The following is a 21,384-nucleotide window of genomic DNA, read 5'->3' as shown; positions in this document are numbered from 1 at the left end:
GTAATAGTGTAAGAGATAATCGGTCATACTATTCCTGAACGCACAATTTACATAGGAGGTTATAGTACAGGTACCTATGCAGAAATTATTGTTACTGTACGTACTCCTTTATTTGTAAGGTGCTTTCTTTCAAACGGTTCATGCTGTATTTTTTAACTATAAAGCGAGATGTACCTGTCCTGTTCAGTGCCTACACTCTTACTACAGATACGGATTTATAGCACGACTAAGTTCTTACGACCAGGGGGAACGGCATGAACCAACTATGACTTTAATATACTAGACTGTTACCTTGTTGTCGGTGTATTTTGATGAGAATATCCTTCTACCTATATACTCCCCTGTTCTTTTATCCCCTAGGCTTGTACATAGGCTTGCACATTGTGAGCCATCTAGGGACATACAGGGTCAAACTGGACGTGGTTATCATCGGCGTCAAATACCCTTAAGCCTGCCAGTGATAACCCCTCTGAATGTCAACAGATAGTTCACGTTAAGAGGAAAATCAAACACTACAAAACGGCCTAGTGGTCGCATGCGCATGAAAAGAACATCATGAACTTCTCTCAAGGTTTAGGGTTCAATTCATGTGTTTAGCAAAAATATTTTCATTAATTCTGGGATGATGAGAACTGAATCGTGTGGAGCTTGATGTTATAGGGGTACCAAGTGGTAGCCCCCAGCAATGACCAACATATCTGTTTTTGACCAGAATTAAATTTTTTTCTGATTCTCCCCGATCATAAGTTAGATGATGAAAGTACCTAACCTAGGTGATTATGAGTTCGATAGTTCGACGATACTGTAATGATAAATGGTGTTTCTGTGTTTTCCATTTTTACAGCCACTTGTGTTCCATGAAACTATTCATCCGACTAACTAAATTCTTTTCTACTCCATGTGTTTCTCATTGACTTCCGTTTACGTGCTTTGTTTTATCTCCTTATGCTTTCGTTTCAATTCCTTGTAATAGCATATCTTAGTCTTTCTGACTTAGCTTACCTTTACGTGATGTCATATTCTTTGTGCTAATAGACGCCCGTTTGAGACATACTGATTAGATAGCGGTGCTTTAACCATTCATTCTGTCGCGATTATAGCCACACCAAAGTATTTTCGGAATATAAAAAATAGGCAGGTGTTCGAAGTGGCACGACGAAGGAAATGAAAAAAAAAGAGCCTCGATTTTAGGGTGCTATATAAATAGGATGATTCCATAGATCTTATCTATGGAATCAAAATAGAATAGTGTTATCTTCCCGCTACGATGAGACCAAAGGGAGCGCTTGGCACTTAATGTGCCACGCGGCTCACGTAAGAAGGATCCCGAATTAGACGCGGGTTGGTTAACATATACTATTTTGTCGTTAAGCAGAGGTATTCCATCTTCTTGGCAATTATTTGAATAGGAAGCTCGTGTGTTTAATGAAGTGAGAGTCGTATTGGGTATGCATCATACTATGTATAGGGCTACGGTTGAATTTGGACTGGCGAGAAATACGACCAAGGGCATGGAACCATGGGACCAATCAAAATTGGTGACGAGAATTACCTAGGATCTCTCTATCTTCGTGTATCGTATGTAGTACCGTAGTAGCATCGCAATTTTGTACTTTATGGGGAAAGGTATTGTTACATGTGTATGCGCCTTGTACTGCTTGTGCTACCTTGGTTTTGTTAGGTTTAGATATGCTTGTGATATGTTTAGGCAGTTAGTTAATTCAAATTAATCTTTATGTATCCCTTGCTGTTATTAATATTGTCAAAGAAAACTGCATGCCCTTATGCATGAAGTGTAGCGCTCAGCTGATGGAACGGCGTGGGGTTAAGTGGTCACTAAGTCTACTTTAGTATCGGTCAAATTATTAGTGGCGTACTTCTTACATATACCTATTCCTTGGTGGCCGAAGAGCTTGAGATGTTGCGGCTTTGGATTAGGTACATACCAGCATACCTGTCTTGGGACTTGTAACTGGAAGATACATTTTTAAAAAGGAGGGTCTTCGACGCACGCGGCCAAGGCGGCTCTGATGCGGAGAAGAACGTAATTTCCCAGGTACACCGCTGGACCAATGCTGGTAGTATCCAAGCATCTAATGGAAAGTCTCCAGAAAAAGAATGTACAGATCGGGTAATACATACAGATTAAGGTTGACAGTTAGCACCAACTCTGGGCAAGTAAGGCAAGTACATAGGTGCATTAAAAAAATACATGACCTACATAGGTAAGTACGACTGTAGGGATGGTTGCACATTCATTCCCTATTAAAATCCTCGTTGGCCCCTAGTTAGTCTTGGCATACTAGGATCTTTCTTTAGGATTACCAGTCACTTCTATCTGATACGTACTATACACGAAAGACCCAACCAGCATCTAGGAACAGAACTGACCAAAGAGAGGCAAAAAAAAGAAGAGACTCTATCGCCATCCATCCCTCCAAACAACATCCTATCGTCTTGGCATTTCAAAAATGACGATCTTAGCTTTGGGACACGAAGGTTCTTGGCATTCTTCTTGGCAAAACGACGGAAAAGACGGCATTATGTTGCATGTCTAAACAACTAGATAAAAATAGGAGACCCGTCTTCCATTTTCTGTTTGACGCTTTTCTTCCCTCCTGTTCGCCACAACCCGCCTGAAGAAGTCCACCAACCTTTCTTAATTCCGTCTCGATGGGCTTTGGTCGTGTATCTGTATGATATCGCAATAGCTGTCTTCTCTCGCTCATTCTTATTCATTCCTTCATTTAGCTCACACTTTTTATTTTCCTCACCCCTTGCTCTCCTTTTTTTTTAATCTTTATCGAGACGGAGCTTACGCGTCCATTACAACGTGCTAATCGCATTGTGGGGTAGCGTAGTGGACAACTGCATTGACTTTTTTCCCCCTTCGCTTCTTGACGGCGGTTGATCTGTTGCGCGCGCGCAACCACAAAGGTCTCAATGGGGTGGATTACAGATCAGTATTCTTTTCCTCGACAGCTTGCTTCGAGTCGATACGTCGCGATGATCCTGTCACGAAGACGCTCGCTATTATTCCTAGGTCTACCATTATTTTTAATAGGTTTGTACTCTTTTGATGAGGCTTAAGTCATGCATATTTTGCGACTAACCGAATTCGTAGTCTTGCTTTTTTCTGGTAGTGTCAACGTCGATAATGAATGGGGACATAAATTAGATAGCATAGGGGACAACTTCAAAGCTGGTGTTAGCTATGTAACTGGTAACGGTACCGTTCAAATATCTTATCCTTCGACCAACGCGCCCCACAATACTTCTTCAACTTTTTCATCTCTTACTCCCTTCCCGAGCGAACTATCTAGCGGTGCCACCAGCACTACTGTAAGGACAAAACCGTATGCCCGACCTGGTTATGAATTACCACTTGCCAATGGAGTACCACTTCGTATCATGGCGCTTGGTGCGTCAACCACTCGTGGTGACAGTCCCGAGGAGGGAATCGATAACAACGGTTTCCGCCGACCTCTCCGTGAAAAGCTCACAGCTGTCGGCAACAAAGTTAACTACGTCGGAACTCAACGTCTCGGAAATATGACTGATAACGATATCGAGGCTTATCCTGGTGTTGTTACTGCGACTATCCACGGAAATGCTAGAAAAGCTGTTCCCAAGTCGATGCCTAATCTCTTCCTTGTCAACGCTGGATCCAACGACTGTTTCCAACATGTTGATATTGACAACTTCTACAAGCGGTATGATGCCCTAGTCCGCTACCTTCTCGACGCTTCACCAAGGTCCACCATTATCATGTGCACCATCCTACCTACTTGGGACAAGCGATTCAACGGTAGAGAGGAAGTCTGGAAGGTCAACCCGCAGATCCGGAGGCTAGCCAAGATTTATAAACAGCAGGAGCTACCGGTAGTTCTCGCGGAACTGCAAGGTCCTGACGGAATCCAGGATGGAAATCTGGCTTCTGATGGCATGCACCCCGGCACTGCCGGTTACGAAATGATGGCTACCAAGATGTACGAGGCTATTCTAGAGGCGGATGCCAGAGGCTTTTTACAACCGCCAGAGCCTGTACAGGGAATTCTTGATGACGGCGATGAGGAGCGAAAGGACGAAGACTACAAGAAGTGGGTAGAGCGGAAGAAGAAGATGGACAATGCGACGGCAACTGCCGAGCAGAAGGAAATTGAGAGGATGCTGGCCGAACTTGCAAAAATGAAGAACGAGAAGGACAAGCCAAAGCAAAAGGAAAAGAAACCCAAGAGCACCAAATTACGGCGGCGCCCAAAGATGCTGTTCTAGTTAGCTGATAAAGCAGGTTCTTAGTTCTTGGACACAACTGGGCAATTTTTATTATTATCGGTCTTGCCCATACGAAGTAACGGCCTCCTCACTGTTATCATACACTAAATACCATGTAGACTATGTATCTATTAATCATGCCCAAGAAGGCTAAGATTTTAATTGTCACCGTTTCTCTATTATTTATGTCATGGTGTTGCATAGTAGTAGTAGGGACCTAGGTATGTTCGTGTAACTTAGTATTAATTCCGATAGTTACATTTGAATCTAACTTCTTACTGCATGCAAGCTGGATCGATATTCTCTGGAACAAACACGAGTGAAATACGGCTCGATATGTCGATCGAGTATGTAGGTAGTATTCGGATTAGGCATGTTTATATGTACCTAACGTATGTATGTACATACCGTCGTGTGGTGTGAACTCTAATAATAGCTGAGACTGCGATGGATTGGTTACTGTGCCACCAAATTGAGTTTTGAGTTTTGGGATTTTAGTTTAGCGAAGATTCTATATTCGGGCCGCCGAAAGCTTACCATCCAGTCGGTGAAATTGGTAGGAGCTTTTTTTTTAAGGTTGAGCTTACACTAGTGGGAAGTATGGAAAGTTCCAGGTGCCAGGCTAGTCCCAGATTCTAGCGTTTCTTCCGGCTTGGTTAAGTCCGGATAAGACAAAAAGCTGCAGCTCAACCCACCTCGATCGCCGTCTCCTGCCACCTGACTAAACTCTTGGCTCGGAGGTCAATGCGAACAGCTACGCGCGCCATACATAGACGTGGATCGCGAACTGTAACCTCCGCAAATTTGTGCAACGCCCGCTTATTATCGTGATACATTGTTGTTAATGTCTTTAGCCTCATTGCATTGAGTTATAGTTGTGAGACAAGACATGTGATTTCGGGGAACGAATTAATCTTTTAGAATTATAGATATTTACTAACTAACTAATTAATATTCGATAAGTAATGGCGATTCGTTTGCGATAATTCCACCCCTGTTTTCCTCTATCCGCACCGACTCTTGTGTAATGGCTAGTCAAGCCAGCGTAGCAAGCAGCCAACCCGATCCACGACAGTTGAGACTTATTGCCGCTGCAGCTCAAGCCAACGAAGCCAGACTCCGCGATATCTTGGCCGAAGACCCTTGGACATCTAGTAACGATCAAGACGCGCTTCGCCAATCCCTTCAGAAAGCTGCAGCTCGCGGCAAGCTCTCCATCATCCAGCTTTTGCTCGAGTACGGTGCCGAGGTAAACTCAAAGCGAGAGAATGAGATTCCTGCTTTAGTAAAGGCTGCCGAAGGAGGACATGCGGATATAGTGGCTGAGTTGCTGAAGCACAATGCCGACCCGAATGGGCGTAATCGCAATGCGCAGACCGCTCTATTTAGCGCCTGCTTGAAGGGTTTTAATAAGGTAGTCGAGACTCTATTAGAAGGGCGTGCGAATGTTGAAGCCCAAGATAAGGAAGGGCGAAGTCCCTTATTATTCTTAGCTTCGGAAAAGCCTGGGAAGGGAAAATGGACAATTGACACCTTGAAGCTACTCCTGAATAATGGGGCGAACCTCGAGGTGAAGGATCAGATTGGTCGAACGCCGCTATTGTGGGCTGCAACTAACGGCAATGTTGAACTTGCTCATATCTTGTTAGAAATGGGCGCCGACATCGCGGCTACGAACAACCGTGGGCGAACTGCCTTACATCTTGCTGCCGAAAGTCACCACAAGGAGCAGCACCAGGATATGGTTAAGTTACTCCTTAATTATGGAGCTACTCCTCGTGCTGTTAGTGACGGTGGTTGGACGCCCCTTCATAACGCTGCGCAGAGCGGGTATGCACCTGTTGTTACCTTGCTCTTAGAAGCTAATGCTGATATAAACGCTGAGCTCTCCAATGGGATGACACCTTTACACTGGGCTGCTTTTAACGGCTTTGAGGAGATTGTGCAGCTCTTATTAACTCGGCCGGATGTTGATCTATCTATCAAAGATAGCTTCAACCGGACAGCCATGCTTTGTGCCGCTGAGAAAAACCACCCCGAGATTGTTCAGCTGCTCTCGCCTGCGCGAGCTGCCGACCGCCTATCTCCTATCGCGCGTCGGGCATGCCAAGCTTTCGAAGCCACTGTCGTAGACTTCGGCCAGTTCGAAAAGAAACAACTCGTATCTAAATATTCCGTATACGATCTCCTATACGGATGGGATTCCGAGAACGACAAACCAAAGATTCCTACGTTAACAAAGAATATCAAGTATAAGCCAGATTTTAGATGGATCCATCTTCCTGCGAATAATGTATAATTTAATCGAGTCTCCCCGTTATAACAGATAGGACTAACACGACATTATAGATTGATTGGGTTGAGGTACTTGATTTCTCCCTTATGTGGTATTTTAATCGGCTCACGCTTCAGCAGACACTTCTTGCCAAGTCCTTTATTGAGGCAGGACATCGAGACATTGAAGCGTTTAAAGCGCTGGAGAAATGCTTCGACCAAGAGCATCGCGGGGAACTTCCACATGCCCACTTTATGAGGACGAACTCGCATCGTATTACCGCGCATCGGGTTGGTTTCCAAGATAAAAGGGAGGATAAATCAACCCTTGCCCCCTTATCTGAGGAACCGTCGGAGGTTAGTACGAGATCGAGTCAGAGCGGAGACTCAAGCCCTAAGCAAAATGACTATTTTGAGGATGATATGCCTTCTAAAAAGAAAGGCAAGTCTGAGCAGATCATGGAGCGGCATCCTAAGAAACATAAACGGGCTAAAGGAGCCCCGGGTAATCCATCGCATCGACAAGATAGTACCACGAGTAACTTGAGCAGCAAGTCCCAAGTTCCACTGGCCTGGGGTACACCAGGATTTGCCCCCTCGAACGGAAAAATCGTCTTATTCGTAAGCATCTCATTTCATGCTGACGAAGTTGCGTAATTAAACTAATTTGCGAAGATGCCATTCCTACATTACGAGACAGATGAGCGGCGGCAGAAAATGAGCAATGCTATCAAAAACGCCCATGAAAAGCGACGGCTCGTCGATACCTCCCGAGATTCACTCATCATAAATGCATATCTGCATAACAACCCGCCTCTCCACCCGCGGCGAACCCTCGACCAGTTCTTTTACCACGGTATCGACACGTCAGCGAGAGACACGGATCAAGTGGTTTATCGGTATTGTAAAAGGTACTTGTTAGAGCCTAAGGTATTTATGGTTGACCAGCTGTGGCTCTGGGTTATTGGAAAGGGTAAGCCGCGTCTGGAATACTAGTTAGGATTATGACTTATTCTTCTTAGATCTTATCATTACGTGCTTCCCTCAACGCTGGGATCAACCTAAGCAAGATCCTTTAAATGTTTTGGATGGGATTATAGAGGAAACGAATGCTAAGACTCGGCCGCCAATTGGATCTGTGTGGTATGTATACAGTTTCACTCCTGAAATTCTCCCGGTTTTATTTTTGGAATAGGGGCTAACAAATTGCCAATAGTATGTTACTATGCCCTTCTCTTGTATTTCCTATACAATCAACATATTCTGCCCACCCACTTTAAAGGTATAATTTTTAAATGTTTAGTAGGAACTAACATATACTAGATGATTTGGCAATGCTTATAACCAGTCGTTGTTCCGGGACATTTGACCGGCACCGGCTCGACGATCAGGACTTTCAGTTTTTGGACATGTTTGAGAATTCTATCGGTGTCGTCACAGATCGGGAAAGCCAGCTGTTTAGCCGCTTTAATCGGGCCTCAGCGCAATCGGCACGGTGGCTTCAATACCATCGTCGTCAGCGTAGTATTGGCAGGCCGGCTCGTCTGTCTTCGTTTGGTACGTCGGATCCGTACGAAGGGAACAGTGCAGACCAGTTCCCGGACGCGCTGCTCGATATCGGTGTAGAGACGTCGCTTTTGGCCGAAATTAAGGACATTCGTGACGAGCTGAGCATCATCGCCGTGCTCTTGGATTCGCAGGTAGCCGCGCTCGCCGACTTCGAGGACCAGGTAACGGAGGAGTTGCGCAGCGAGGGTCCCAACCGTCGCGCCACCGACAATGTCGTCGCTGAGATTCGCAAGCGTAGCCGGGAACAGCTGCGGGGTCTCGAGGTACGGCAGAAGGACGTCTGGCGTATGGACCAGCAGGCCGCCTCGCTCTACGACAACCTCACCGACCTGCTAGACCTCAAGCAGAAGCACTCGAACGCACTCGAGGCCAGATTTGCGGGCGATCAAGCTGTCATCGCAGCAAGGCAGGGTCAGACTATAATGGTATTTACGATCGTCACCATCATTTTCCTGCCCATGAGTTTCATCGCCGCATTCTTCGCCATCAACCTCCAGGAATGGCAAGAAGGCACCGCGCTGACGATCCCGTACGTGAGCAAGTACATGTTTGGGATCGGCCTAGGCGTCAGCGTGCCGCTAATTGCCATGGCGTTTACGGTCACAGATATCTCGGACGCAGCGAAGGATATCTTCGGCGCAGGGAAGAGATGGCTAAGCAAGAGGAAGAGGCGGCTTTTAATAGGAGAGGAGAAACGCGATGAGGATGTGGTCCCGGAACAGGAGACGTATGTCCCGCCGACAAGTTCGATATCGCTATCGCATCGCGAGCGTGGTGGACTAGGTAGGGAAATACAGACGGATGGACTGTCTGCAAGGACAAGGCCGAGACATAGTCGCGAGCGTAGCGATGAATACGGATACTACGCGGCAGCGAGATTATCTCCCTCATCGGGACGGCGTGGATCCGGCGCCCCGCGCAAGGTTAGCTTCGGCGACGCGAATGGAAACGGTCATGCGACGGGAGCTCCGTGGACACGGCCTAGTCTTGATCGTAGCCGTGGGAGATTAAGCGAGGATTTGGAGAAGGGGCGGTATGCGTATGGATGAATTGTGAGATGAGATGGGATGTGAAAATTGGATATGAGCACAAGTATGCTGCTTACATAGTATGATTACGAATGAGTGGTAAAATGGGTTAGACTTGGAAAAGTATGCGATAACTTATACCCCAGTTGAATTCCGGTTCATAGATAAAATCATGATGCATTGGTTAGATTTGGAGGATGATGAACGTCTATATAGGTATTGGACAACTGCGTACATCGTAGATATAGTATCATTATGAATTGAAGTTATAAAGCCATATAGCCAACCATTATACTATTAATCATACGCTCAATTTGAGTCTATACAATTTAACAATTGAAGATCAATTAAAAATAAAGACCCATCTCATGGGATGAGACGAAAAAAAAGCAAAAGAGATGCATCAGCCGCGAATCGAACGCGGGGCCCATCGATGGCAACGATGGATTTTACCACTAAACCACTGATGCCGGTTGATTGGTTTATATCAGTTAAGCGACTATCTAGTATATATATAGCATCACCTTATCTATCAGCACCACTATAGATAAAAGTGGAGTTCGAAATCGACCATCTCCCAATCAGATAATCAGAACGGTCTCTCTCTTCAGGACTCCTTACACACATCTACACGAAGCCCAGCGTGGCGAGAATACATTCCAGTTTCACGTAAATCTGAAGTTTCTTAATTTCTTCAGAAGGATATACTATCCCATAGATTTTATCATAGCCAGGGGAGTTGAAAAAAATAAAAGGCAAAAAATAAAACTATGAGCATCAGTCCGAACTTCCCAAACGCCGCTTCCCCTATGCCCCCGGCGGCTCCGCCGTCGCCTCCCGTGTCATCGGCTTCGTCGCCCGCCGCCCCGTACATCAAGCCCCAGCCGCGGCCGCCCAGGTCACCCGCGCGCGCCGCGCAGATCAGGGTGCAGAACCGGCGGCGCGAGTACCTCGATCGAAATCCGGGGTACTTTAATTCGCTGGAGCATGAGCTTGCCGGTATGTGTTTTGTGTTTTCTTATTCTTCTCACCGTGTTGATTTTCTGAGGGAAGGGGGTTTTTTTTTGTTGCTCGGGGTACCGAGAGATATTCACTGCACGTAGCTAACTTCAGGTAGACCCCATACTGTATGACGCGCTCATACGGCACTTCCAATCGCCGGCTGAGCGCGAGAAAGAAGGGCGCGAGAAGGGATACTCGCGGATATTAGAGGTAGACCTTTTGCGCGGCGAGGCTAAGCTGGCGCAAGTTACTGCCTCTTCCCAGGAAAGTGGTCTTCCCGCGGAACCTTCAACAGCAGGGCGACCGTCTTGGCTCCCGAAACCGGCGGCGGAGGATACCGACCCGTTTATTCGGGAGTATGCTAACGGGGGCGACGGTCTCGGCGACGATGGCAGTGGTACTAGTGTTAGTGGCGACGGCGGTGAAACGAAGTTGAAGGGGCTGCCCCGGCGGCCGGAGACTAAGGAGGAGGGGCGTGGGCGGTGGGATGATTTTCTGAGACGCCGGTTCGTGCTGGGACGAGATGAGGACTTTGACTACAGTGCTGTGGATGAGAATGATGAGTTCGACGTGCTTGAGCGGCGCGAGCAGGAGGAGGCGTGGTTTGATGATGAGGATCCTGATTGGGCGAGTGATTTCGTCGAGGATCAGGGGGGTGGTGGCGGGAAGGCAGGGGAAAAGAGGCTTGAGGGGGAAACTGGAATTCAGGATTTCTGAGTAGCGGCTGGTTCTCATCGTATAGGCTACGGTGTCATCGGAACACTAGAACGTAAACATGACTGCGATAAGACATGGCGAACCAAAACGTCTGTTCTTATGGGACAATGAAGACGGGTAAGATATAAGGGGAAATAGCGGTACTCTCGAAGCTAGCCGGTTCTTAACAGTTCTATCGGAATATGGTGTACGCTCCTGTTTACGTATCAGATAGTAGAGCACATGTGGATGAGCTACGACAAATCTCCCTGAGCCTCGCCATTGGGCCAATGGTCTATAACCATCGGCTTCGAGCTGCACAAGCGATGCCGTGGAGGAAGCCCGTTTATACCGCCTCAAAGAACATCAGTTAGGGAATGGTTCAAAGGGTAAGGACATTAGCCTCCATGTAATCATAGCTAGGCACTAAACTACCTCAACTACTATCTGGTTCCAAATATGGGTTTGGCGTTTGGGGAAAAGGACAAAGCAATAGACCAAAGTCGTCTTATAGAGATCAGATATTCTAAACACACATCAATGCAACACTATCTAGCTACCTGATGTATCTAGTCTAATTCAGGTACAGGTAGATGATCGACAAGCTTTAACTGTAGACCAAGCTGCGCAAGGGCCTTTACTGCGTTCTCGTCCCTTAGTCTTTCTGTTTCCTCTTTCGTCGTTAATACAAAGTCATGTTTCAGTAGTAAACCCCCTTCCTTAAAATCATATTCTTTCGCTGTTGCCGCATCAGCCTTCTCGAAGTCTATAATTAGACTTTGCTTCACGCCGAATACTGCGTCTGATGTCTCGTATGGATCACCGCGCGCATAGAGTGCCCTGGTTGCGAGATTCGTTAGTTTTTTCAGTGGTGGTAAGAGATACTCCAACTCTTCCATAATAAAGTATTCAACTCACGTAATTAAATGATCCCATCCCTCCTTTTCAAACATGAAATGCAAATGCGCGGGCCTCCAGCAATGTCTGCCTAGTCTCTCCAGAAGTTTCCCCACGGGGCCATCGTGCGGGATGGGGTAGCTCACGGGCTTGATCCCCTTAAACCAGAAGCGACCTTCGCTATCGCTTACCATAACGCATCTTTCACTCGGCTCCCCGCGATTGGAGTGCTGCACGTCATAGTGTCCACTGCTGTCCGTCTCCCATATGTCAATCTTGACGTCTGCCACGGGCCTCCCCGCCGTATCCTTTACAGTGCAGATACACAGTAGCGGTTCGCCCTCGGGGTCCGATGCCATGTTCGACCCATTGGGCAGCGTCGGTGCGTCATGCGTGTGGAAGGGTCCTAGAACGGAGCCCTCGGTTGACGACGGCGGTTTTGGGTGATTGATACTGTCGACTAACAAGGAGAGACCTAGGATATCGGAGAGCAGGATGAATTCCTAAATCACCACACCATTAGTATTCTTACCGATAGTCTAGCTCCTCAAAAACTAAAGCATACTTACATGGCGCACATCGCTACTAATCTGTCCACAGCCCACGAGGAAATTGAGCGCTTCCATCCACTCGTCTGTGCTAAGCCGCGTCTCCCGAGCAAAGTCGTGCAGATGCGTCACCAGCCGCGACATTAAATATCGTAGGCGCGGATTTTGACATTGCGAGTTAATCCGAATCGTATTCGGAGTGATGTTGTCAATCGTCAAGTCTAGAAGCTTTGGTATAGTTACGGGGGCAGCCATTATGACAGCTATATAGAAAGATGATAAACGGTGATAGACATCAATAGAGCAAAGGATATCTAGAAAATTGATGGGATGATATAATTAAAGATCGAAGGTATTCAAATAGGTCGCTCAGACCTTATGTAATTCTCTGTCATCCCTCACGTCTTCTATGTGCCATGGTCGGCAGTTGGTGGTCGGGTCTCTAGTGTATGGGGAAGCGTACTGGTGGGAGAAGTTTGACCCTGAATAACGAACGATATGGTACTAGCTATTGATGCGAGGGCCCGGAGGACTACGTGTTGGAGATATACCTCCATTGAAACTCGCCAACAGTGACGACTACCTACATTAGACCAACGGCAGCGTTACACGGCGTTGACCAAGATAGAATTCAACCTACCTGTACATGCCGATAATAAGAAGTACCCCATCGAAACTAGGGAATATCGTCACATCTACATACCTAAACGTGGGGTAGTGAGGCAGGGATGTAAGGAGGGGCAAAGGGGGGAAGAGTGCGGAGACATTCGTGATAAATGCTTAGAAAAGTACCTACGCCAATCAATCCCCGGATATTTGCAATAAATGGTCCTCCACTATTTGAGTTTCGAGTTAATCTGTTGATTTTATCTTAATTTGGCCCCTATCCTATACTATCTTTTTACATTGACGTCAATGACAATTCATAGCTTCGATTTTGAACTTGTGTGATTAAGACGGTTTAAAGAAATTAACTAGGGATTATTCTAAACTTCCAGTTAAATAGGCATCTACCGAGGTTAATGACAAATTTGCCATAGAAGCCCCCTTGATGATCATATTCGTCCCATAATAGGGCACAGGAGAATGAATTAGACAGATTCGATATGACCCTCAATATAATATCAAGGCCCAGAGCATGTACCTAGTAGACATGATATTCTAGAGGAAAGGTTCAAAGTATCTGTGGAACGGGTTATGAGTCACGGCTTCATTAATGTAACATTTGAAGAACTATTACACAATATATTTGAGCTCTTCTGCCTAGGTTCTAGCTTCACAATGTGGACCTACAACTATGAAGCAAGCTTTTGTTACACTTTGATATAAGTTTGGAAGTGTAGGTAGCTTTAAGAAAAAAGCCACACATCTAATAGTAATATTCTAGCCAACGTCACTCGTGCAGCTAGCTACGACATACGGGAGTAAAACGTAGCAATTATAAAATGTGTCATATCGTTATCCATGCTGGGAGGTTTAGGGTAGCACAATACGCTTCACCAGGAAAAGTATGCTAGTAGGCTTAGACGAGAGTCATAGTGGATATTCACATAGATGCTTGATAAAGCCCCTATTCTTGCACAACCAACGGTGTAAGATTTATAATCATGAAAAAGTTCTGTATATTTTACTTACACTTTGTTCTAGTGATTGCCTTATTACAGAACACAGCCTGGATAGTAATTAATTATTGCACGAAATAATTGGCCTATCATATTAATATAATAAAGCCACTGTTTGTTAGAAGCGCCGAGCAACAATCAAACACCACTTTCAGCTCTCCGAACTAGTGGGCTTGGAGGTTCTGTGGTATGTATCAATGGGGCGTCGTTTGAACAAGAAAAACAAGAAATGGAAAGGACAATATGGAAGAATAAAGCGCAGTCTAGGATATCTCAACAGGCATCCAGGGCTTTTCGGTATTTTCAAATGGATTTGAGCGAACGGTATGCTGACACAGTACTCCGCCCTTTAAGAGCAACATTACCGAGACAATCTAGCCTAGATTTCTGTAAACATATATCGCTCAGGTATAACGCAGATACCGAAAATGATGCCCTCTGTCATATACAGCAACGGGAATGACCGTATAAAGGTCTTCCTAACAAATAAAGGACAAAGTGGCGATGCTAAACTATTGATGCCCAATGAACCAAATCTTAAGCCTTGGGGGCTTGAAAAGCGCCACGGGAAATTAATTGGTTACTAATTCTATTCTCCCGCCATAGTGAGCCTTGTCCGTTTACCGACGTTTGGGTCTGTTACTTTCAGGGGCCAGCCAGAGCACATGCTCATTGATATATGCTTCCCGTACATGCAAGAGCTCTCACGGGATTATATGTGACCAATTACATCTTTAGCTAGCCCTACCGAAAAAGATGGTGTGTACGTAGTAGCATATCCCCACGTGGCCGTACTGGGTATTGAGGTTCTAGGTGACTTTCGAGCCTATCCCTCGTGAAACTCGTACACCCACAATGAGCGATCTCTAGGTACGGTAGATCGCAGGGTGACCTGTCACTGGCTAAATATGTTCATTTAAATCAACGCCTGTGTAACTTATCAATTGTAATATACGTCGTATTTATGATACGAACCGTAAATCATCCAATTACTACTATTGAGGTTGTTAATAGGCCACCGGTAAGTAATAAGGCAGACATTTCGAGTCGTTTTCCTATAAGTTTGCACATTGAAACGTACGGCACAGGATATCAGCACCAGCATCGCATGTGCGAGATCAATGCTGGCATTGAAGATTGTGACGTGAGATGCTTAAACGGCTTTGCCACCGCCACCATAATGACCTCGTTTCATACCAACCTATCTACCTAGATATGTATACACGCTAAATTATTATCAGAGAAGTAAAAAGAACCAATGTGTACTGCCCCGAGAGTAGGTAGGAATTGCATGCATTTTATTGGTGATAAGTAGCAACTGGAGGGGCTAGTAACACCGAGATACTATTGGTAATTACTCTCCGATTCGTCTATGTCCAAGTCTAATAACTTATTACGCCTAGTAGAAGAATCTAACCAATCCCCAATGTCAAATATTCACCGATGTTTGGTCACTCGACACTTTCAATTGTGAGTCAACAAGTGTATAATGAAAGGTAATACCTACAACGGGACTGTTACGGCGAGCAACTGGGTGGCAAGATGCAAATAGATAGTGTGAGGCAGCCTATTTTCTACGTTCACGAATTAAAGGACAATGTTTGTCTGTGTCTGTAATTACTTCAAAGTTGACACAACGCCTATGGCGGTGCCAAGGACAAGCACGAGTCAAGACGGAAATAAGGAAAACCCATTCTATAAACCATCTAACGTAATGTGTAAAATGAGAAAATGCTTCTAAGAAATTCTATGACAAAATTTTAGGCACAATAACCAATCCATGCAAGAGGGTGATCAGGGGTATAGAAAAGTAGAGGAACGATGAATGTTTGTGGGAATCAGTGCTCCAAACACAATTTTGGTTGCTTTTCGTCCTTTTCCCCCTTTCCCCGTTCTATCCTTCTAAGTTGCCTTTTTCCATGTATGCCCTTTCCTGATATCCAAAGAAAAGAAAAAAAAAAAAACACAAAAGCTGCTGTCAAACCCAACCGCGTACACCATCCGGGGTATATTCGTGTAGGCATGTCTAATCCGGGCCGTTATAAATCGAAAGACCAGAGATCCGGGAGAACAGATAAACTGAAATAAGTCGAACGATGAATTGTGTTGTGCATAGATGTTTTGTCAAGGGATGCGTAAAGAGTAATAGTCGACAATAAGTCTTAGGACCTAAGATCCTAAGACTTATTGTTAAGCCATCAAGAAAAGGCCTTGGTAGGTATTTGATAAGATCCTTTCTAGAAAAAGGTTCTTTAATTCCATGATGTGGGAGGCCGATAGTCTATCTTAACTGCTGATTGTTACTGTGCAGTTAACGCAGTGTGCATGTCGATTGCAATGTACGCACGACGGCGTATTGACGATGGTCATGGGGCCGAACCCACATGAACAACAGTACCAAAACTTAGTACTCGTGCTGGGAGCGGTAGGCATCTTTAATGATAAATAGGTAAATAGTCAGAGTAAAATGTAAAGAATCTTGAAAGGGCGTGAGAGACTTATATAAAGTGTTGACTCTGAAATGTAGTGGTTTGATAGTATGAGACGAGTTTTCTCGCTGTGAGGATTGCGAGGGCCTGAGGCCTTTATACAAGACTCAACTATTCAGATCAAAGTAGACATGTACTTAGTCATGGTGTATAAACTCAAAGATAATAATACTGTTGGGGGTTAGAATATCTGTTAGGACAACACCTGAGATTTGAACTTACCGACTTCTTAACTGCTGTCCTTGGTGACACTTGTGAATAATTCGTCTGAAAAAACAGCTTCACCCCTTGGTGAGTCTATAGCTTCACTTCCCGTTGCTGTCCAAGCGGGTCGTGGGCGTACAACTTCGCCTCCTCGCTGTAAATTGACCAAGGGCAAGCGTCGTCATAATAATTTTCCGGTAAAGTAAATTACACTGTAGGTCATGACTTAGTTTGCTGTGCTTACCTAGCCTATAGCGAGACGTCTTGTTCGGTGTCATCGTTAGCACGGGGCGGATAGGCGCGGGTGTCAACCATGGGGAAGTATAATTCAATGTTATATTAGTTGATTAATCTGTAGTAAGGATAGCCAAACAGAAACAGCAACCCGGTGTACTAACAAGTTGAAGAATACATCGTTGACCTCACGTGAGATGGTGACCAAAGGGCTATGCATTAGGGGTTGGATTTAATTTGCTTCGGTTCTTCTCTGGGTGTAGCCCTTCATCAACAGCAAATATTAAGTCATTCAAATTGTAATGTTTACCAGTCGAGTGACTATACTGAGCCACAAGGACAAAACAGACGAAATGCCCTAATATATGAGCTGCGCCATGGCTCGAAGGCTCGATTCGGCGGTATCCGAATGTTTAACAGAGTACAATTGTATTCTTGCCCTTATACGTAATAGTATTCGACGCTAGACTTTTTCATTTTACAGTTGCAATATTTAAACTGTTGAATCTGGATTGCCTTGGGCAGAATTGTTTGCATCTAGAATACTTCTAGTGTCGTTTTTTGGGGCTGTACGTCTATAGGTGGTAACACGCAGCAGTCAGCAATTACTAATAAATGTATTTTCTTGCATCAAATGTAAAAAGGGACAACAACTTCAGTCTAGACAAACTAGTTTTAGTTTGAGGCGGAGTTTTTTGGTGTGTTAAAGTAAATCCATTTTGCCCGATGAAAGGTTTCGGTGAATATACGAATAGGTAGCGACCTGTATAATACCTTGGAATTAGCTTATGCTTGGCATGCGACTTTAATTCGGTGAGTATAGGCATTGCATAGTCATCATCATATACTCACCGAGCTTAAGCTAAAACAACAATAAAAGTGTCGCCAAACCTATCAATTGACAATCGTTGAGTAGGTTATATGGATATTATGATCGCATCCCCAAGAACTGCTACTATGCGTAGTATAGATTAGGAATATCGTAAACAAATTCGATCATACGATCTATTTATCGAGATATCGAAGTTAACAGTTACTCGGATTCGGATATAGACCCGGGATGCGTATAATTTTGAATGAAATGATGGTTATCGTTTCTTCAAGCAATATCTACCTAAGTAAACCCTGAAGATTGTTGAGATTTTTGTTGAAGTACGTAATGGAATAGAGGTATTCTGTGGAGGTAGTAAACAGATAGATGATAGTAACCTAGATCCCGTTCACCCTAGGTAAACAACCAGTTGAATGGGAAAGACGAGCCTTTATAGACAACGCCATTTGGCCACCTCTACATATAGGGGGCCTGTTCAGCCGCATCACACCACGGTTGAGTTGCACCAACTACACAACTGCGAGGCGGCTTGTGATGATCTTATGATAGTTCCTTCTATTATTATAGAAGTTTGCTAGGGTAATCGCCGAGGCTCGCAGTTGTGTGGGATGGCGAGGCTCTCTTGTTCCCCATGAGGCTCGACTTAATTTTGATTGTGACTCTCCTCGGCTAATAGACAGCACCATTGTGCCTTTCAGCTGAGGCATCAGTTCGCTATCAACTATGACGGCGTGGGGGTTTTTCTCAGACGATACATTATATTAGGAAAAAGGAGAAAAGTACCTAGCCAATTGTAAGATATACATTACTGTGTTATCCTATTTTCATCTCTGTTGTTCTCATTCGAGTGTCTCAGGAGTAGCGTCATAGAAATGGGGGCTGGATCAAAGATGGTTTATAGTGCGGCTATTTTCGTATGTATGTTAAGGTCGTTGAGAGAAAAGGGGGATCTAGAAGCTGAAGCACAAACTCAAGATAAGACCAAACACGTATGAACAACCAAACTAAGATATGAATTATCATCGCCCCTTAATCAAACATATATGCCAATTTTTATTAAACTTACCTGTGTAGACTTATGTCGTAGGTTTTTACACTTTAGCCCCCTGTGCTCTAAATGTCAATGAAAATTGATGCGAGGGGTTGCAACGAAACCATAACCTGTCAAAGATACGTCGTGTTGGATTTACAAGCAGGCTGTCGAGATGCAAGTATCGAGATAGGGAAATAATGATTTCTCAGTATCCAGCCGACATCTGCTAGTGGCATAATAGGGGGCATTTGGCCGTAATGATAATTAGCAGGTTGTCGAGACCTATATAAGATTAGGTGTATTGGGGCCAAGACTTATATGAGAGACGGACGAAACTTATCTCCTGCATGAGGCAATTTATAAAGAGTATTGTTACCTAAGGTACACCCTAAGTCCTAGGGTTGTGCTTTGCAGGAGCAGTACCTATCAGTTGGAGAACGCCTTTAGGCGGATTTTATCTAGGGATTAATTAACCCCCTAAAAGACTAGAGTATGCCTACCTAGGTATTTTGCGATTCTCAAAGCTCTTGCTTTGGGACGGCGTAACTCAACAATACTGTATTCATACCTGTTAGTATAATGCTTGAAATCGTACCTAATATATTAACAATTATCCTGATTAGTTTACACCTGAGTATTTCTTTATGAATCTGCTTTATAATGACTTGTTTTCGTAGTTCCTTGGGAATTCTTTTTATTTCAAATTAAAATAACAAGGGTTATCCTTGAGAATGGGTGTTATCCCTTGCTTAATAGCACCTGCTATTATAGGATTGGCTGATGTAGCTATAAGAACAACTTCAGACATGGACGACTTCTACTTTCTTCTATAGGAAAGTTCTTTTAACCCTTGATGAAGAAGTTAAATGGCTCTTGGAATACATTAAACTCGTCCTTCATCAACCCTAATAAACATTACAGCCTCCGTATTAGATTGTAGGGATCCTCTCATGCGCCGTGAAATACTCTCAATTCCCTTAATTGACAGGTCCGATAGGTTTTCGTCCTCCCAGCCTTTATTCTGGATTAGGAAAGGGACGAGGCTGGATGATTTCCAAGACGCGGTATCTCCTCTTTTTGTGATCTGTAAAGTAAGAACTAACAGTATCAGTCCCATCAGAACTTCTACTACTGGCAGTATGATCCATGGCCAGCTTACACTGATGAATTGTTCAAGTGCGATCGCATCGCCGGCGATCTGAGTGGCGCTACGGCCGCTTCCAATTGCGTATGTCATGCTCTCCGTGATATTGCGTACAGTCTCTTCAATACTAAGAGAGTTCATTAAAACCCTACCAAAGTCCTGCTCGTCATAGGATGAGAAAATCCCAGCAAGATAGGCTCCAATACGGTTATAATCGGTTGGATTTATGGTGAAGATGTTGTTCTGCTGTGTGTTTTCCTGGTCGGACGCGGTAGCGAATTTTAAGAGACATGTCACATTCTGGTTACCGGTGATAGCCTCGACATAGTTAAGGGGAAGTTCATCGAATACTCCCAAGGACATGGTACCGTTCTCTACCGCGAGGTTTCTATATCTCCGGGCGGACCACTCAATATTGCACTCCGTTATTTCCGGGCGATTCATGCCATACTTGAGCAAATTCGCAGTTGCAAAGGCAACGATGGTACTACCGCGCATGTCATCTAAACGACATTCATCAACAGAAAGTATTTCTCGTGCAGTTGAATTAAAACTCGGCCTATAACCACCACCAGGACTCTCATGACTTGATGTTTGGATAATAAAGCCACTTGGTGTTATATAGTGACAGGACCGGCCAGCACTCGGAAGTCCGTCCTCACAAGTGATTTTGGTCCCAGATGTAACATTTTGGCAGTGGCTCGTAGCAGCCAGAGTAGTAAAACCCGGCCATACACAAGTCCCAGTTGGGCATCGAAAATTTAGCGGGGCATTGATGGTATATAGTCCATTTAGAATAGCTCCCTGCATCTTGAGGTCCATATTACGCTCTGGCAGCTCTATTAGTTAGTAGTTCAAAGAAAAGGAAAGGCTTATCAACAGATGAGTCTATTAATATTTGGATACCAGACTTACCTGGCATCCAGACACCGGTAATGCCTGTCCAAGCGCCAGAGTCATACACTTCCGCGCGACCAAATAGGGCTACATTATGAATGCGGATCGACCTACTCGGGTAGGAGAGCATCTGTTGGCTGAAGGGGTCTATACCGAACGAACTGATCACGGAAAAGTTAATAAGAACTATCCCAATAATTGCCTTACACAACTTTATACATACAGGATCGTTATTAGCGAGGCTGCCGCTGCGAGCCTAGCCTTGATATTCATATGCCATAGCAACACCAAAGCACCCCAGGGCCCTCTGCTTGCAAGATCGAAGATCTCCATACGGTATAAGCTTGTTGCAGACTTGGTGAAATAAATCCACTTCAACTGACTAATGCACGAAGCGACGGAGACGAGGAGAGAAGCCCTGGAGAAGCCAGAGAGTATGGATACGAAAGAATTCAGGCTGATTTGGAAGACAAACTTCCAACTTGAAAGGGCTTTTCCCTGAAAAGCATATAGAACCGCCACAACCACCGTAGTGCAGCCTATACTCAAGACCGCAGCGCCAAACTCCCAGAGCCAATCCCTTAGCCTAAACCGTTTCATCCCGTTTACTTTAGAGAGACTTGCATTGGTAGATATGTTC

The 21,384-nt window shown here is 44.8% G+C and overlaps 4 protein-coding genes across 4 annotated transcripts; 3 read left to right on the top strand and 1 right to left on the bottom strand.

The window, feature by feature from the left end:
• Positions 1 to 3,006: 3,006 nt before the first annotated feature.
• On the top strand, positions 3,007 to 4,275 carry GL218_07580 (uncharacterized protein; the record flags this gene model as incomplete). The annotated part of the gene is made up of 2 exons (XM_033584342.1): positions 3,007 to 3,064; positions 3,125 to 4,275. The coding sequence occupies 2 exons, from the start codon at positions 3,007 to 3,009 to the stop codon at positions 4,273 to 4,275; spliced, it is 1,209 nt and encodes a 402-aa protein (XP_033432598.1).
• A 1,027-nt stretch (positions 4,276 to 5,302) lies between these two features.
• On the top strand, positions 5,303 to 9,167 carry GL218_07579 (Ankyrin repeat domain-containing protein 50; the record flags this gene model as incomplete). The annotated part of the gene is made up of 4 exons (XM_033584341.1): positions 5,303 to 6,568; positions 6,625 to 7,170; positions 7,225 to 7,522; positions 7,873 to 9,167. The coding sequence occupies 4 exons, from the start codon at positions 5,303 to 5,305 to the stop codon at positions 9,165 to 9,167; spliced, it is 3,405 nt and encodes a 1,134-aa protein (XP_033432353.1).
• Positions 9,168 to 9,955: 788 nt separating this feature from the next.
• On the top strand, positions 9,956 to 10,865 carry GL218_07578 (putative coiled-coil domain-containing protein; the record flags this gene model as incomplete). Its single annotated transcript, XM_033584340.1, has 2 exons — positions 9,956 to 10,145; positions 10,264 to 10,865. The coding sequence occupies 2 exons, from the start codon at positions 9,956 to 9,958 to the stop codon at positions 10,863 to 10,865; spliced, it is 792 nt and encodes a 263-aa protein (XP_033432354.1).
• A 548-nt stretch (positions 10,866 to 11,413) lies between these two features.
• GL218_07577 (Hydroxyquinol 1,2-dioxygenase) lies at positions 11,414 to 12,544 on the bottom strand (the record flags this gene model as incomplete). The annotated part of the gene is made up of 3 exons (XM_033584339.1): positions 11,414 to 11,684; positions 11,763 to 12,244; positions 12,311 to 12,544. The coding sequence occupies 3 exons, from the start codon at positions 12,542 to 12,544 to the stop codon at positions 11,414 to 11,416; spliced, it is 987 nt and encodes a 328-aa protein (XP_033432351.1).
• Between the last annotated feature and the right edge of the window lie 8,840 nt (positions 12,545 to 21,384).

Source organism: Daldinia childiae, assembly GCF_008694065.1.
Source record: "Daldinia childiae strain JS-1345 chromosome Unknown Scaffold9, whole genome shotgun sequence".
NCBI lineage: Eukaryota > Fungi > Ascomycota > Sordariomycetes > Xylariales > Hypoxylaceae > Daldinia > Daldinia childiae.
This window is presented reverse-complemented; position numbering and strand designations above follow the sequence as displayed.